The following is a 16,897-nucleotide window of genomic DNA, read 5'->3' as shown; positions in this document are numbered from 1 at the left end:
TTGATGAGTCAACTCGTCACCACATTTAATGCGCTGCGGTACTCACTAGCTGTAGTTTATGCTTTCAGTACTAGATTAATTCTCTGATCCTTTGATTGGGTGGACAACTTTTAGTTCATGCTGCAAGAGCTCTGATAGGTTGAAATATGTCCTCCGGAAGTTGTCGTAATTATTGTGTAAGTCTATGGAAGGTGTGAGAACCATGAGACTTCTAAATGTTGTATTGAAGTCAATGTACCCAGAGGAGGTGCTAACCTACAGTGCTGTTGTGGCTACTCTAGACCTTCATTGCAAAACAGTTAGTTTCACTATTTACTATGGTCCTCCCCTTCCTCTTCTGAGGAACCTCCTAGTGTCAAGGAATGGCAGAGTTTTAACAATAATTTTGATGGAGGGAGTTGGTGAGAGGAGGGGGAGATGATAGAGTGAGTGAGGGGGAAAGAACTGTGATTATCTAGTGTGCTTTGGAAGGAGAGTTTGTCTGTTTGCATGAAGGTCGGTTTCTACAGGGTGGAGAGATCCAGCATCCTACTGTTATGTAATATGATAGGAGATTCCAAGCTGGTCAGCTCCATATGCTGTCCACGTCTGCCAAAAATATCTGGAGCCGGAGACTCCATCACGCTTGGCCGCCGGAGAGTGCGCTCCGGATATATTTACTACAGATAATAGGAAACGTGTGAACCAGAGCCGTGGCCAGGAGAGAGGGAGAGGAATAGAGGGGGATAGTCACTAGCAGAGTCACTAAACTGGTGATAGTAGAGTAGTGAATAGCGATGACTGATGGACGGACTGGCAGACGGAGAGTTTGTTTGTGTGTAAACAAGATGTTTGTGTCAGAGAGAGATTGAGTGAAGGCGCGTGAGAGTCTATGTGTGGGTGTTAGGAGCTCCAGGGATCACCTCAGCATTGCAGCATTCTGTGTGTGTCTGAGAGGAAGAGTAGAGGTGGAGAGCTCTTGGGACCCCTCCAGCTCTGCAGCAGGTGTGTGTGTGTGTATACTCTGGCCCACATTGCCGCCCCACCACCATGGGTCAAGCTCAGAATGCCTCCGTTTCTCCCTCCTCTCCCTCTGTGTTTCCATGGCAACACACCTTGAGCTAGCCCCCTAGAGGAGCCAAGCACCTCCATCTCACCCCCTCAACCACTCAGCCCTCCTGCCCCCCTCCCTCCCTCTGCTCTCCCCTGGTGTATCTCTTGCCGTCCCTGCCATCAATCGCCAGGCCAGGTTTTAGGCCGCAGGGCGAGGGGAGTGGGGCCGGGGCCCAGGGGAGGCCCAGCTCCCAACCAAGGAGCTCATTTGTGTGCCAGTGCACGCTGCAGGGTGTTGTGGGTGGGTGGGGGAGAGGAGCCGACAGGGGGAGGGGATGGGGGGGGGGGGGGGGGGGGGGGGGGGGGGGCTTGTGTAGACGGGACAGTCCCCGGGGAGGGCTGCGAGCGAGGGCTCCACCTGACTCCCCCTGGTCAATTAGCTGGAAGCACATTGGCTAAGCAGCAACAGAGGCAGCCGCCCCGTTGTACCGCAGCAGTGTTTGTACAGGATAAGACTCCTGTTCAGTCGGTGGAATAACAGTTTAGGAATAATACATAAATATTGATTCTTCACACCTTTCCTTTCTCCGTTGCTGCAAGGCCCTCAATCTCTCTATCCACCTCAGTCTGTATTCCTTTACCTTCTTTCTTTCCCTGTATCGCTCTTTCTTCTCCCCTCTCGCTTCCTCACTCTCCCATCCCCTTTCCATGTCTCACATTGTCTCTCTCTCGCTCTCCCTCTGTCTCACTCCCTCTCTCTTTCCCATTAGTGTCCTGGCAAGCCTTCATCAGTAATTCTGCGTATATGTGGCGGCGTCATGCCATTTCTCAATTAAGATGGTGCATACCTTAGGAGGTGGGGAAGGTTTTTTTCCCCTCTCAATCGGAGTTAAATGTTCTCCCAGTCTCTCTATCTCGCCCTCACACACTCTCTCTTCTTCTCTTCACTCTGCATACTGATCAAGCCTCTTAACAGATCAGTGTTTTTCCCCGTTCTTTTCTTTCCTACTCTTTCTTCCTGTTCTCCGTGTCTGATCTGTGGTACAGATAGCTGAAGTGGGGCCTTTTGAAGAATGAAATGTCCTGTAGCTATTTAACCTCTCCCTTCTGCCGTATTAATGACTGCTCTATATGCTGCTACTACCAAACATGCCTACACTCATCTAACGTGCCAAGTCTGGAAACCTCTTACTTGTGGTTAATCAATTGAACCGGTTGGTGCCAGTAGTCTAATAGTCATAGAATAGCAAAGAGATCAACCACTAATAAGGATTGTATGTATGATATTCTGCATCAGTGATTTAATAGCAGTGTAGTACAGGAGTAATTACTGTATATGTTATACACTTTCTGCAAGTTGAATATAGTTTGGTTTTGTGTTCTAGTTTAGTGAAACTAATAGGACTCACCTTCAGCAAACCTCTGCTCTCCTTCCCTCCCATCCTACCCCAGCGTGGGCCTCCCGGGGCAGCAGCCATGCAGCTGTGTGGCCGTCTCGCGGATCAAATGCTCTCTCAGACACAAAGCGGGCCATCAGGATGTTTCAGGGTCCTGTCATCTCTCCATGGCTCCCTCCCCCACACACACACACACACACACACACACACACACACACACACACACACACACACACACACACACACACACACACACACACACACACACACACACACACACACACACACACACACACACAGCCCAACCGACCCAACCCCAGTCCGCTTTGTGCCTGTCAGTGCTCACCAGCCCTCCCTCCACGCTCTGAAAGGGAGGACAGACAGAGTACACTCCCCACTCACTGATCAAAACCACTGTATTTGTCATAGAAAATACATTACTTTCGTAGGACACACACAGAAAAACGCTTTGGGCCCCCTCACTCTGCGCCCCCGGCCCTTGTCAGACAGCCCAATTATCCCCTGCTCTCTGTACTGAGCTCTGTTCTCTCTTTACTCATAGTTGCCTTCAATTCTCCCGATGTCTCCCATACATAACCCTCATTTCACCTTGGTTTTCACTTTTGGACCTGTAGGCTAGATCTATTGGTCAGTTGGTGTTTGTAGGTCAGGATTCTATTGGTCAGTTGGTGTTTGTAGGTCAGGATTCTATTGGTCAGTTGATGCTGTTGATTGTGGTTGTGGCTCTAGGGTTTTCTCTCAAAGACAGTTCTGAGGGAATCTCTCTCTGTGTCTCTGGGTTCATGAGAGATTTCACCTGCTGCTTCAATCTTACCTCAATTTAATATTTGAAATGGTAATCAACCTCCATCTCAGTGTGGTTTGGGACCGAAAGGCATCCCACCAAAACATGATGTCTTTGAGGAAGCAGCAGCGGGGACGGGCAGAGCAAAGGAGTGCCCTCGCCAATCCCCCTAAGCCCCGTCCGCACCCAGCCCCACACCCCCCTCCTTCCCCTAGCCATTCAGACAGGGATTAAGTCACCCTTGTGGAGGCCTTTGAGACAGAGAGGAGATTTGAATCAGTGAAGGTGGTTTGGGTATGGGGGGGGGGTCATGGGGGTGTCAGGGATGTTTGATTGAAGACTTTATCAACCCTGCGTGCCCCTGTTGCTGAGCAGCGGGGCACCTCGGGGCATAGGGGGGAGGCTGTCTGTGGTGGGACGGCAGGGGAGACTGCCATCAGGGGGGACAGAGACCGGCGGCGGTGGCTTCCACGGTTCGGGACTCAGCGAGGGGCTAGGATTGGGGCGCAGTGGAGGCAATATGATGGCGCGGGGGCGGGCGCGGCTCGGTCCTGTGTGACGCTCGGCCGATAAGACGGGAGCGTAGGCACCCAGCCAGGACCCAACGCCCACCTTTCATCTGTCCCACGGCGGAGGGGGCCGCTGATGGCATTCATGCAGGCTTAAAATAGAGCGGCGAGCAGGGGGAGGGCACATAGCCCAGACCACTGGGGGTGGCAGGCAATTACCGGCCGGGAGAGAAGAGGCACTGGGAGAAGGGGAGGGGGGGAGCGGGCCGGTCACACAGGCCAGATCTGGAGAGGATGGAGGGAAAGACGCAAGGAAGGACAGACAGCCCTCTCTCAGTAGGATTCAGACTGGACCTGTTAGTGCAGGATCATGGTATCCCTCTCTGGGCTCTGTGACAGGGACATTGTGGCCAAGGCAGAGGGACAGGCATGTGTTGGAGCTGTGCAACGTGCTGCAGCATGAGCAGACAGGCAGGAGAGAGGCAATGATTGAATTGAACTGCTATACTTTAGTACACAAACTTACCTGTACATGAGCTTACACTTTTCCTTTTGTGTCTGTGTATGAGTGAGAGTGTGTGTGTTTGACGATAATGTGTGTGTATAATATGTTTATCCCCGCCTTCACTTTCTGACCCTCCTTGTTGTATGGTGTGTTCTTCTTTTGCAGAGGAAGGCATCAATCACGAGTGCAAGCTGTGTAACCAGATGTTTGACTCTCCGGCCAAGCTCCTGTGTCACCTGATCGAGCACAGCTTCGAGGGCATGGGCGGCACCTTCAAGTGTCCCGTCTGCTTCACAGGTGAGGGGTCGGTGTGGGGCCTCAGAGGGGGGCCAGGTGGAGGGCAGTCAAGGTGCTTGAGTGTCTGACCAACATTAACATACACACAGAGACACGATATGAACACATGTTCCACTAGATCTGAAGGCCCTCACACAAAGTTGCACTGCACTTTGTCGCCCATTGAATAGCAGCGATGCTAATACATTGACCCAGATAAATCCTCTCCATCTCCTTATTCCTCTCTCCATACCTTCCACCCTATAACCCCTCCTGTGGTAACATGCAGCCCTCCTCCTCCACTACTGAATTGAACTGTATTAACGATCAGTTCAGTGGGAGGTAAAGAGTTGGGTTGGAGAGAAGTCCTGACTCAGGAAAGACATGGTAGTCCATGTAGTAATTAGCCAAAATAGAAAAAACTCACGCCACACATTGGAATCAAATCCATTGTGCAAGAAGGTGAAAATATTATGACAAATAGCCAAGTAGACCTAGCAGAAATGTTCCACAGAGGTCAACTCTGTGCTTCTGAGATGGAGAACTCAGGTCCTTTAACAGTCCTGTCCTGCTGATGGGAAAGTTAGAGTCGATGTACCCCTTGAGTAGGCCAGACTCCCTGTGACAAGGTCAGCTCCACTCAGTCACAGCCATAGTCATAGGGCAGGGTTGGCCTAGCACAGAGACTAGCCCAGCCACAGTCGGCATGATTCCGTCACAGCGACCATCACAGGGAACCGGCACCGGGCTGGCCAGGTGTAGCCAAGACTTTCAGGCCAAGCAGAGCGCCTCAAGGTTCTTCAGGCTTGGCCGTGGTCCCCTGTGTCTGATGTGCCCCGGATCAGAAAGGCCCTGAGAGGTCAGAGAATAAAAAGCAGGTTGAAAGAGGAGGGTAACTAATCCTCTGTGGCCGTCCGGCTGTTTTAAAGGCCCTCTGTACGTGTCCTCCGAGTTAAGCAGCCAGGCCTCTCCAGGCAGCAGGCTCAAAGTCACATTGGACTTCCAGCTCCGCTGTGGGAGTCAGAAATCATTATAGACACTGAGACACAGACATGGCTGACCGCAGCTGAGACTAAATGTTGTCTGTCTTTATCCATTGTCTCCTGCCTGTTCTCTTACTTCCTGCTTGTCTGTCTGTCTGCTTTTTTGTATGTTTCTCTATCAATTGGACATCCCTCGCTGTCTGGCTGAGTCTACCTGCTTATATGTCTGTCTGTCTGTCGGTTTCTGTTAGTCTGTCTGCATCAGAAGCTCAGACCATGAAGCAGCCCCCCCCGTCTCCCTCCCTCTCTCTCTCTCCCTCCCTCTCAATAGTTGTTTGGTTGTGTTCTCCCCCCACCCTCACTCCCTTCCCCCACAGGTACACAACACTCTTTTAAAAAAGTTTAACTCTATTCCTGTGCGGGTTATGAATAAGTAAGGGGATGCTGCTCCTTTGGGGAGGGTTAATAATTCAGACTCTCCACACACACACACAGCAAACTTAAGTTTACTGAAACAAAACAGAAAAAACCCCGGCTGCCTCCCCATTTCTCCATATCTAATCCCCTCCCTGTCATCGCTCTTTTCTCTTTATATTTATATTTATGCTGTTGAAGTTGTTGTTTTAGTGCAATGAGTGTCTTTCCCTCGCCTCTGTATTTGCGCTTAGAGCGACAGATTCCCACTTTTCCTCCATAGTTCATTCAGTAACCTAGCTCACTGTTTAGCATAGCTCTGCCCTGTCACTGGTCTTTTTAATCCGAAACCAATAATCTAACACGCCCTCTCCTTCTCCCCACCCCCAGTCTTTGTCCAGGCCAATAAGCTGCAGCAGCACATCTTTGCCGTCCACGGTCAGGAGGACAAGATCTACGACTGTTCCCAGTGTCCACAGAAGTTCTTCTTTCAGACTGAGCTCCAGGTCAGTACTAACTACATATAGACACAGACTGATGTCATCTCTCAGCACCATGCAGCATGTCTGCCAGGCACCACTCAACCAATATCATCTGAAATCATATGATCTGACTTCAATAATAATTGCTCCTAATGGAGCAATATCTACAGCTCATATGGATGGCAATGTTTTGTTCTCGCTTTGCACGCACACGTTTCCTCTACTTCCCCTCTGGGGCAGCATGGTGCACATTGCAAGGCTGATTAGCTAGACAAACAGGTGTGAAACACAGACTGGTGTGTGCGCAAAGTGAGAACACAACATGGAATCCATGTTTTGGTTTTGATTTGGAGGGGGGTGGTAGAATCTAACAATTGGATTTAATTATTTCCTGGGCACCGCTCGGCCATGCAGACGACGACCTCCCAATCAGAACCATCTACCGATTATGGGTATAGCTTCGGGAAGTGGGAAAGCATCACCAAACAGGCACAGACACAGGTCGGTGAATAACTTGCAAGTGTTATACTGCTAGACAGAGATATAGTATACTGTACAATCTCTGTCTAGAAGCTGGGCTAGGCCCTCTGGTGCGCGCACTAACACGACCTCCCCTGACGCACACACACACCTCCCCTGACGCACACACACCCCTCCCCTGACGCACACACACCCCTCCCCTGACGCACACACACACCTCCCCTGACGCGCATACACACACACACCCCTCCCCTGACGCACACACACCCCTCCCCTGACGCACACACACCCCTCCCCTGACGCACACACACCCCTCCCCTGACGCACACACACCCCTCCCCTGACGCACACACACCCCTCCCCTGACGCACACACACCCCTCCCCTGACGCACACACACCCCTCCCCTGACGCACACACACACCCCTCCCCTGACGCACACACCCCCCCCCTCCCCTGACGCACACCCCCCCCCCCCCCTCCCCTGACGCACACACACCCCTCCCCTGACGCACACACACACCTCCCCTGACGCACACACACACGTCCAGGAAACCATTACCATAGTGAGAGGCCATCATTTAGATGGGGTACCACTACCCAGCCTGGTCTCATAGACTAGATGTAACACAGTAAACAAAAATCAGGGACACTCCATTAAGTGTGATATGTTGAGATTGGTATGGTTAAGAAGAAGGAAGGTTACTTAACCTGTCCCCCCCCCCCCCCACTGAAAAGGCAGAGCCGCGAAATTCAAAAAATATATATTTTTAAAATATTTAACTTTCGCACATTAAAGTCCAATACAGCTAATGAAAGACACAGATCTTGTGAATCCAGCCAACATGTCCGATTTTTAAAATGTTTTACAGGGAAGACACAATATGTAAAGATGTACATCTATTACCTAAAAACACATTAGCATAATCCACCATCTTTTATTTGTCCACCAACACCAGTAGCTATCACCAATTCGGCTAAACTAAGATATTTATAGCCCCTAACCAAGAAAAAAACTCATCAGATGACAGTCTGATAACATATTTATGGTATGGGATAGGTTTTGTTAGAAAAAAGTGCATATTTCAGGTAGATGGCATAGGTTACAATTGCACCCACCGTCACAAATGGACTAGAAAAACTACATTGAGCAACGTGTTTACCTACTTACTAATCATCAAACATTTCGTAAAAATACACAGCATACACTAATCGAAAGACACAGATCCTGTGAATACAGACAATATTTCAGATTTTCTAAGTGTCTTACAGCGAAAACACAATAAATCGTTATATTAGCATAGCACATAGCACATAGCAGCCCAGCATTGATTCTAGCCAAAGTGAGCGATAACGTCAACATCGCCAAAATATATTAATTTTTTCACTAACCTTCTCAGAATTCTTCAGATGACACTCCTGTAACATCATATTACACAATCCATATAGAGTTTGATCGAAAATGTTTATATTTAGCCACCAAAATCATGGTTAGACAATGTGAAATGTAGCCAAGCTGGTGAGAAAATGTCCGTGCGCCACTTAGACAGTGATCTACTCTTATACATAAATACTCATAAACGTGACTAAAAAATATAGGGTGGACAGGGATTGATAGACAATTTAATTCTTAATACAATCGCGGAATTACATTTTTTAATTTATCCTTACTTTTCAATACAGTTTGCGCCAAGCGAAGCTACGTCAAAAAACATGGCGTCCTAAGCCACTAACATTTTTCGACAGAAACACGATTTATCATAATAAAAATGTCCTACTTTGAGCTGTTCTTCCATCAGTATCTTGGGCAAAGGATCCTTTCTTGGGAGTAATCGTCTTTTGGTGAAAAGCTGTCCTCTTGCCATGTGGAAATGCCAACTGCGTTCGGGATGAACTGGAAGCGTGCCCAGCAATTCACAGCGTTTCAGAAATAAATGTCCCAAAATCGCACTAAACGGATATAAATTGCTATAAAACGCTTTAAATTAACTACCTTTTGATGTTTTTAAATCCCATAACGAGTAGAATACATGACCCGAGTATTATTACTTCCTCCACTAATGCTTGGAACAGGTCCGGGTTTGTGTCCTCTAGGCGCATGACGCAGCTCCAAAAGAGTGACTAGCCTCAGGGTTTTTTAATTTGTAGTGCCTGTGAACGCGCAATCGACCCCATTCAAATCGTCATCACGTAAAGGCATCCAGGGGAAGACGTAAGCAGTGTCCGTATACTCATAGCAATAACAGTGCCCTTTTAACTGACTCCAGATCAGGGGCCAAAATTTCTGAAATCTGACTCCATGTCAGGGAAATTGCTGTAGAATGGGCTCTGTTCCACTTAGAGACAAAATTTCAACTCCTATAGAAACTATAGACTGTTTTCTATCCAATAATAATAATAATATGCATATTGTACGATCAAGGATTTTGTGGGAAGCCGTTTCAAAAATTACACGATTAGCATAAATAGTCACAACAGCGCCCCCATCCTCAACAGGTTTTAAGGCAAAAACAAAAGGAGGGTGGTTGGTTGGGGTCAATAGGTGGGCGTATAACGTGAACGTCTAGAAACCCAAAGGCTGTGTGTTTTAATCTCATCACGGACAGCTATAGCATTTTAGCTAATTAGCAACTTTGCAGCTTACTACTTTATAACTACTTAGCATGTTAGCTAACCCTTCCCCTGGCCTAGCTAATGTTAGCTAACCCTTCCCCTGGCCTAGCTAATGTTAGCTAACCCTTCCCCTGGCCTAGCTAATGTTAGCTAACCCTTCCCCTGGCCTAGCTAATGTTAGCTAACCCTTCCCCTGGTCTAGCTAATGTTAGCTAACCTTTTCCCTAACCCTAAACTTTACCCTTTAACCTAACTCCTAACCCTTCCCCTGGCCTAGCTAATGTTCGCCACATCGTAACATATCTTAAATATTGCAAATTCATAACATAGTACAAATTGCAATTCATAACATATCATGCGAATTGTAATTCGTAACATATCATCCGAAATGGATGATGGACATTCACAAATTATTGCATACCAAATGTAACATATGATACTAATTTGAGTGTCCCGGATTTTCGTTTACTATGCTATGTCTACCCGAGTCCACGTTGCGCAACCACATACTTCAATATATATTAGTACATCCACACTTATACTAACTCGTTCTGTTTTAGACACAGAGGACACTGACACACAATAATGTCCAGATCCAGCCACCCCTCCCCTTAATCAGGTTTACTTCCTTCCCTCCCTCCGTCCCCTCTCCTTCCTCCCACCCTGTCCTGGCAGGGTTCTGGCCATGTTGGGTCGTTAGTATCCAGACAGATCGAGGAGGACCCAGCTCTGTATAACTCACTCAAGAGTGGGTCCAGTGGGCAGCTGGGGTCAGCGTTATTCTGCCCTGCCCGTGGCTGGATCCATCACCCTGAGCAATGAGCTAAAGGCTGGAGGATGGACCCACCCAGCCGCCTGTTACTACCACACCCTCCCTCCCGCTCCTCCTCATGTGGCTCCTTCCCGCTCCACTAGGGTGGATGGTAGAGGAGAGGGTCTGTGTGTATGCTAGCCCTGGGAGTGAGCTTCCTGTGAGCTTAATGTCCAAATAATATCAATGGCTCCATTTTGGGGCTATGACCTAAATCTCCTGACCGGTCCACAGAGCCCTCAAGCCCCTGCCCAGACCCCCCACCCCCACCCTTCCGTGACAGTGATGTAGGGCCGGCGGCAGTGGGCATATGGCCGGTCAGTCCATTTAGCAGCAGGAGGAGCGCTGGACCCTGTCGGTCACTGTCTGCCTCACCCCGAGGCCGAACGACTGAGAGATAAACACCAGCCGATCGCACAGTGTGGCACGGCCCCCTCGTGCCTCTCCACCTTTCCACACTCCTCCATTTTCCTCCCTTCCTTCCATCCTGACCACACCTCTCCCCTCCTGACCGGGTCACACCGTCAATAATAAGTCATTTTCCTCTCTGAGCTTCTTTACGTAGGACCACTCACTCCATCACCAAGTTGGAACACCACACTCACATGGCCACAGCAGCATCCTCTGATGTGTGAATCCTTCTTCCATTTCCTGGCCCTGTTCCATATCTGAGCATTGACTCCTACTAACCACCCCCACCCGCCAGCCCACCGCTCTGCCTGTCCCCAAGAGGAGCAGGTCTAAGTGGGGGAGATGGAGTGGTCTGAGTGGGGGGTGTGGGCTGGTCGTGGAGGTTAGTAGTGAGGCTGGTTGTTGTGGTGTTTGTGTTTAATGAGGTCTGAATGGATGGCTGGCCTGGGCTGTGCCGTGCTTGGGGTTCCCTACCCCAGCACTCTGAGGGCCCACCCAGGGCCACCCTCCTTTAATCCTTCAGCCTTCCCACGAGCCTTTGGTGGGACACGTCACTGCATCATCCTCTCTCCCTCATGGCCACCTACCCCACCTCCCTTACTTTTCTGAACTCTCTTGCTTTTGCCTCCCTCTTTCTTTCTCTCTATCCTAGTCCCATGTACCAGCCCCCATGCATATTTTAGCCCCTCTCAGCTCCTCTCTCCTCTAGTCCTTTGTGCCTCTCCCCAGTGCCCCATAAATAGTACAGACGTAAGCCGGTAAATAAGTGATGCTTATTGCCCCTGATCAGCACTGCTATACCCAGCCTGCCAGATCTGGATTCCTTTACTGGAAACTTCAGAGACTTGTTTTTTTTGTGGTTGTTGTTTGTCTCCCCCAGGTGCCTTAGAGCCTCCACCTCCCCGTCTCACCCCTCTGTGGTCTGCTGTCATTGGCTGACCACATGGCTGAGCTTTACACTATGCTGGTTAATTCAGCGCCCCCACCCAGGCCAGCACACCCCCTCTGTTGGCATGTGTGTACACTATTTCCTTTAGCACTAGTAAATATTTAACTCCAGTCAGCAGTTTAGAATGGGAGGGGATGGGGGAGGGAAGTAGGGGGGTCCTCTGGCTTGTTTGTTTGTTGATTCCTCCTCCCTCTACATCCCGAAAGTGTTGAATATTTGAGTGTAGTGCATTCTCACACAATTCTCTTATAATGGTAGGAGCTGGGGTTTGGGTCTAAGAGTAGAGAAGGCACACGATTAACATGCAGTGTCTGATCTCTCGGCCTGCCTTGTTTGATTGGACAAGTTGTGCACTGAGCAGTGTCTTTGTTAGCCTCGTGTATGTTCACGTTAGGAAATGTGTCTGTTTTAGAACGCGTGCGCTATGGAGTCTAAGTAGTGTTCTCTTTAATAGTCCTTGTCAATGCTCGCTGCCGTAGCTACGCTACAGTGTGTCAATATTGTAGTGTGTCTCTCTGAACTAAGGATGTGTTTTTGGATATGTGTGTAGGTGGCTGGGGAGTCCTTAGTTTGATCACCATGGCGTGCCACAGTGTGGAGGCAAGATTTGATCTAGGTGTCCCAGTGGCGGTGTCTGGTTGAGTCCCAGCTGCCCCGCTGTGCAGAGTGTCGCTCCATGTTATTAGAATGGGGACCAGGGGGGCTCTCTGCAGACCTCACTTTCCCACTGCCCCCCGCTCCCTCCCGCAAGCTGATTGGCCAGCTCAGAGAGATGCAGTGTAGGGACTGCATGCACCACATACAAGATACAGCTGTCTGGCTTGGCATACCTGTCTGTCTGAGCTGCACCGCAGAACACTATGGTCCACTGTGGTAGCCTACACTGGTCTAGTGATCAGGCATTGGTGTGAAGCTGTTGTCACGGTATCAATGGTGTTGTCTTTTTCAGCTCAATAATCACGTTAATTGTATAGCAACAACACTTGGGGTGAGAACAGGGATTTTGAGTCGTGCTTGGAAAGAGGGTTAAGGGGGGGGGGGGGGGTGAGAACAACCTCTGCATAGAACAACCTGCAGACCTCTGAGGAGATGGAACAGGAACATACTGTCGTCCCTCACATCCTCAGCCCCAGGACATGTTTAAGTTGTTTACCTGTTTCTGTGTGTTTTGTTTTCGTTCCCGAACTCCCGCACTGCGAAAGAAACTCAGACAAATTTGAGTGAGGTGAATTCAAATGAAAAACGCTCTACATGGGGTGAGCTAATCTTCCGAGGGAATCAAGACATTCACATCCTGTCGTCTTACCATGGTGTGTGTGTGTGTGTGTGTGTGTGTGTGTGTGTGTGTGTGTGTGTGTGTGTGTGTGTGTGTGTGTGTGTGTGTGTGTGTGTGTGTGTGTGTGTGTGTGTGTGTGTGTGTGTGTGTGTGTGTGTGTGTGTGTGTGTGTGTGTGTGTGTGTGTGTGTGTGTGTGTGTGCGCAAGCATTATTTGCTACAAGCCTCTGAAAGGGACTCTGTGAATATGGGTTGTTTACTAAAGATCCAATGACACCCTGTATAATACCCACACACACATTCCCCATAGAGATTCTGTCACAAACCTCCCCCTCATGAAACAACCCTACTTAAGTGATATGAAGAGAGAGGGAGACCATGGCTGCCCTGATGCCCGGAGAGATGAGGTGTCTGGTAGAAATTGAATAATTTAGGGGCCAGCGTGGAAGTGGGAGAGAAAGGCTGGGACAAAGAGGAGGGAGATCCATCGGGATTGAATCAACTATTCTATCTCTCTTCTCACCCTCTCCATCCCTTCTCTATCTGTCTGTTACATTCCATGATTTGTATTCTATCAGAGAGAGAGAGCGAGAGGAGAGAGTGAGGGGGGAAGGAGGAAGGGAAGGGGGGAAGTTCTCTCCTCCTGGAACCTGTCCCTGTTTGTGTGTCTGCCTCCACAGAGCAAAGCATCGTACCTAGTCAGACATGACAGTTTAACTGAGAAGTGTTGTCGCGGTACAGGACTAGCGCTGTATGGTGCGGTGTCGTTCCACTCATGCCAAAACAGGCCCGGAACTGTCATGGCGGTGACAGTGACGTATGAGCCGGGGTATTGTCCCTGAGTGGGTTCTCATGGCACTAAACAGTGTAGAGACGTAGTTACACTGTGATCTGATTTGATCAACCACAAAGATGTGGATTACATCACTAGATCAACATCATACATCACCACACTGGTGGTTTGGTAATGGTCTTTTCTTTCTTTCTCTCTCCCTCTCTCTCTCTGTCATTCTCTTGGTCTCTTTATCTCTGTCATTCTCTTTCTCCATCTCCATCATAGAGAACACATAGGATGGGGTCTTTTACACCCTGATGTTCTCCGTTCAGCAGCTTGAGGCTGACACAAACACACTCTATAAATCACACACACCACTGACAGCTCACAGTCGCACCATCAACCCTTCCTCGCGCTCTCCTCTCTGTAAAATGTTCCCATCTCTCTCTCTCTCTCTCTCTCTCTCGCTCGCTTTCTCTCTCCCCCTCTGGGTGATCATAGTTGTGACACCACAAAGCGCACCACATCAAACCCCTCCCCTCACCCCTCTCTGTGCACTTTTGTTCCCTACTATTAGCTTTCCCCCTCAGTTTAGGGTGCATTGTAATCAAATTGGTGGACTCCCTGGGGGCCTGTGGGGATTGGGTCTGTTATGACAGTGACACGGAAAGGGAATGGGAGTGTGCTTTAGTGATCAGGCCGGGCGGGCTGGGATAGCGAATGGGAAAGTAGCACTGCATGTCTCTCTGTACTCTGTCACCCATGGCACAGTCCGTCTGGGGCCCCTGAGCTCATCTGGCACTAGGCACTCCACTACGCCCCATAGAGCCTGTACAGCCACAGGCCCCCTCTCTGTTCTCTCTCTGGGTGCACATGTTCTTATCATATTGTGTATGTAAACCAATAAATATTTGAGGGGATATTCTCACACTAACACAACACTCATATTGCATTTTAGAGGGTATGCCAGTCAGCAATTGGATCAGGAGGTCAGGGTAGGTGTGTTAATTTGTTAGCCTATACAGGGGGATGATGAGGGACTGAACCCCATACCTGTGTAGGCCAAGGAGAGACTCATTACTGGCACCAGCTGAATCAGGCCTATTTTCTGTAATTTAGCTGAAGCTATTTCAACTAGGATGTTATAGTAGGTCTAACTAGGTTAGTGTGTTTCTATGTGGTTTTGTCTTATGGCTAGCCAGTTCTGGGAGTGTTTGTGTGTGTGAGTCTTTTGGATGCGCTTGTCTCTGAGTCTGAGCTTGGCTTTACTGAAGGATAGCAGCAGGGGAGGGGAAGTCCCCCTTGGGTGACAGGGTGGGGGCAAGGGGGGAGGATGGCGAAACAGGACATGTCTGGAGAACGGGCACAGTTATTGGGTGGGTTGTGAGGTTAAGGAGAGGCGGGGGGAGGAAAGAGGGAATACAGGGGGAGGGCAGGGGGGCGTTTATTTGTAGCGCACTCCCCAGTGAGTTTCCTGTCTCTCGGAGGTGAAAACCTGGGAACATATGAAGCTTTAAGACAGCCCATCTGTTAGTCTCCGGCCCTTGGAAGACTGTCAGCGGTCTAAAAATAAGGCACACTAAAGTGCACCGGGCGGCAAAGGTGGTTTTTAATTTTGTGTTAAAAACAGAGCAGAGAAAGACAGGCTAGTCCTTTGAGTAGAGCCTCTCCCAGATTAATACAAATGTAATAACTAAAATATAGTCGTTGCATAAGTATTCACACCCTTTGTTTATCAGATCACATAATCATTTATATTGACTCACTGTGTGAAATAATAGGGGTTGACATGATTTTTGAATGACTACCCCTTCCTCTGTCCCCCATACATACAACATTTGAAAGGTCCCTCAATCAAGTATTGCATGTCAAGCACAGATTCGACTACAAAGACCAGGGAGCTTTTCAAAAGCCTCATAACGAAGGGTAGTGATTGGTATATAGGTAATAATAACAAATCAGACATTGGATATATATTTAAGCATGGTCAAGTTAATAATAATGCTATTGATGACGTATTAAACCACCTAAACGCATCAAAGATGCAGTCGTCATTCTGAACTGCAGGAAGGAAACTGCTTGGGGATTTCACCATGAGGCCATTGGTGATTTAAAACCGCTATGGCTGTGATTGGAAGAAAAAAAAAATGAGGATGGATCAACAACATTGTAGTGACTCAATAATGACCTAAATGACAGAGTCAAAAGAAGAATAAAAGTATTACAAAACATGCATATGTAAGCAATACGGCACTAAAGTAATACTGCAAGAAAACACGGCAAAGGAATACATACTTTTTGGCCTAAATGCAAAGCCTTATATTTGAGGAAACTCCAACACATCACTGAGTAACTGCCTCCTTATTTTCAAGCAGCGTCTATGGAGGAATTTTGAATGTTTTTGAACTTCTGAGAGTTGGCTTAAAGTTGGACCAGAGCTAGCTCGCTAACAAGCGTGTGTGTGCAGAGCAGCACCTGAATTAAAAACACCTCTTACCTTTTTAGTAGTTAATAAATCCAATGTGAAACGTGATAAATATAGTGTCTGCAATTAGCATTGAAAAAATTTATCAATTTTTCTCTAATGAAACATTTCTCCCTAATTTCTGAATCACGCTTGTAACGTCAGTAGGCTACAGTAGCTTTATGTAACGTCAGCAGGCTACAGTAGCTTTATGTAACGTCAGCAGGCTACAGTAGCTTTATGTAACGTCAGCAGGCTACAGTAGCTTTATCTAACGTCAGTAGGCTACAGTAGCTTTATCTAACGTCAGTAGGCTACAGTAGCTTTATGTAACGTCAGCAGGCTACAGTAGCTTTATGTAACGTCAGCAGGCTACAGTAGCTTTATGTAACGTCAGCAGGCTACAGTAGCTTTATCTAACGTCAGTAGGCTACAGTAGCTTATGCTTCGGAGGGGAAAAGGCAGGTTGCCTGCACACACACTGCCAAAGATTTTCAGCTGGCAGGCAGACACTAGAACAAGTTTCTGAGTGACGAAGTGAGGGCTTTGCATAGGCACCTTGTTGCGTTTTTTGTGAGACTGAAAAAAATACTTTACTTTCGCTCCCAGTTCTGATTCTGTTACTTGAAAAATGTCGTTATTTTCCAGTTTTCAGTTCTGTTCCCTGAACCGGTTCCAACCCCTAGTGTACAGAACATTCGATTCCTGTGTTTGCTA

The 16,897-nt window shown here is 48.4% G+C and overlaps 1 protein-coding gene across 3 annotated transcripts in view; it reads left to right on the top strand.

Annotated features, from left to right (window-relative positions):
• LOC129862547 (zinc finger protein 423-like) overlaps positions 1-16,897 on the top strand; it is a 145,201-nt gene that overhangs the window by 124,724 nt on the left and 3,580 nt on the right. For all 3 annotated transcript variants that reach the window (XM_055934319.1, XM_055934317.1, XM_055934318.1), the window contains 2 exons: positions 4,414-4,545; positions 6,312-6,427. In XM_055934319.1, coding sequence (XP_055790294.1) covers positions 4,414-4,545; positions 6,312-6,427 — 248 coding nt within the window. The remainder of the gene's footprint in view (positions 1-4,413; positions 4,546-6,311; positions 6,428-16,897) is intronic.

The sequence above is a fragment of the Salvelinus fontinalis genome, chromosome 9 (assembly GCF_029448725.1).
Source record: "Salvelinus fontinalis isolate EN_2023a chromosome 9, ASM2944872v1, whole genome shotgun sequence".
NCBI lineage: Eukaryota > Metazoa > Chordata > Actinopteri > Salmoniformes > Salmonidae > Salvelinus > Salvelinus fontinalis.
The sequence above is the reverse complement of the archived record's forward strand: the minus strand, read 5'-3'. Positions and strand labels throughout refer to the sequence as shown.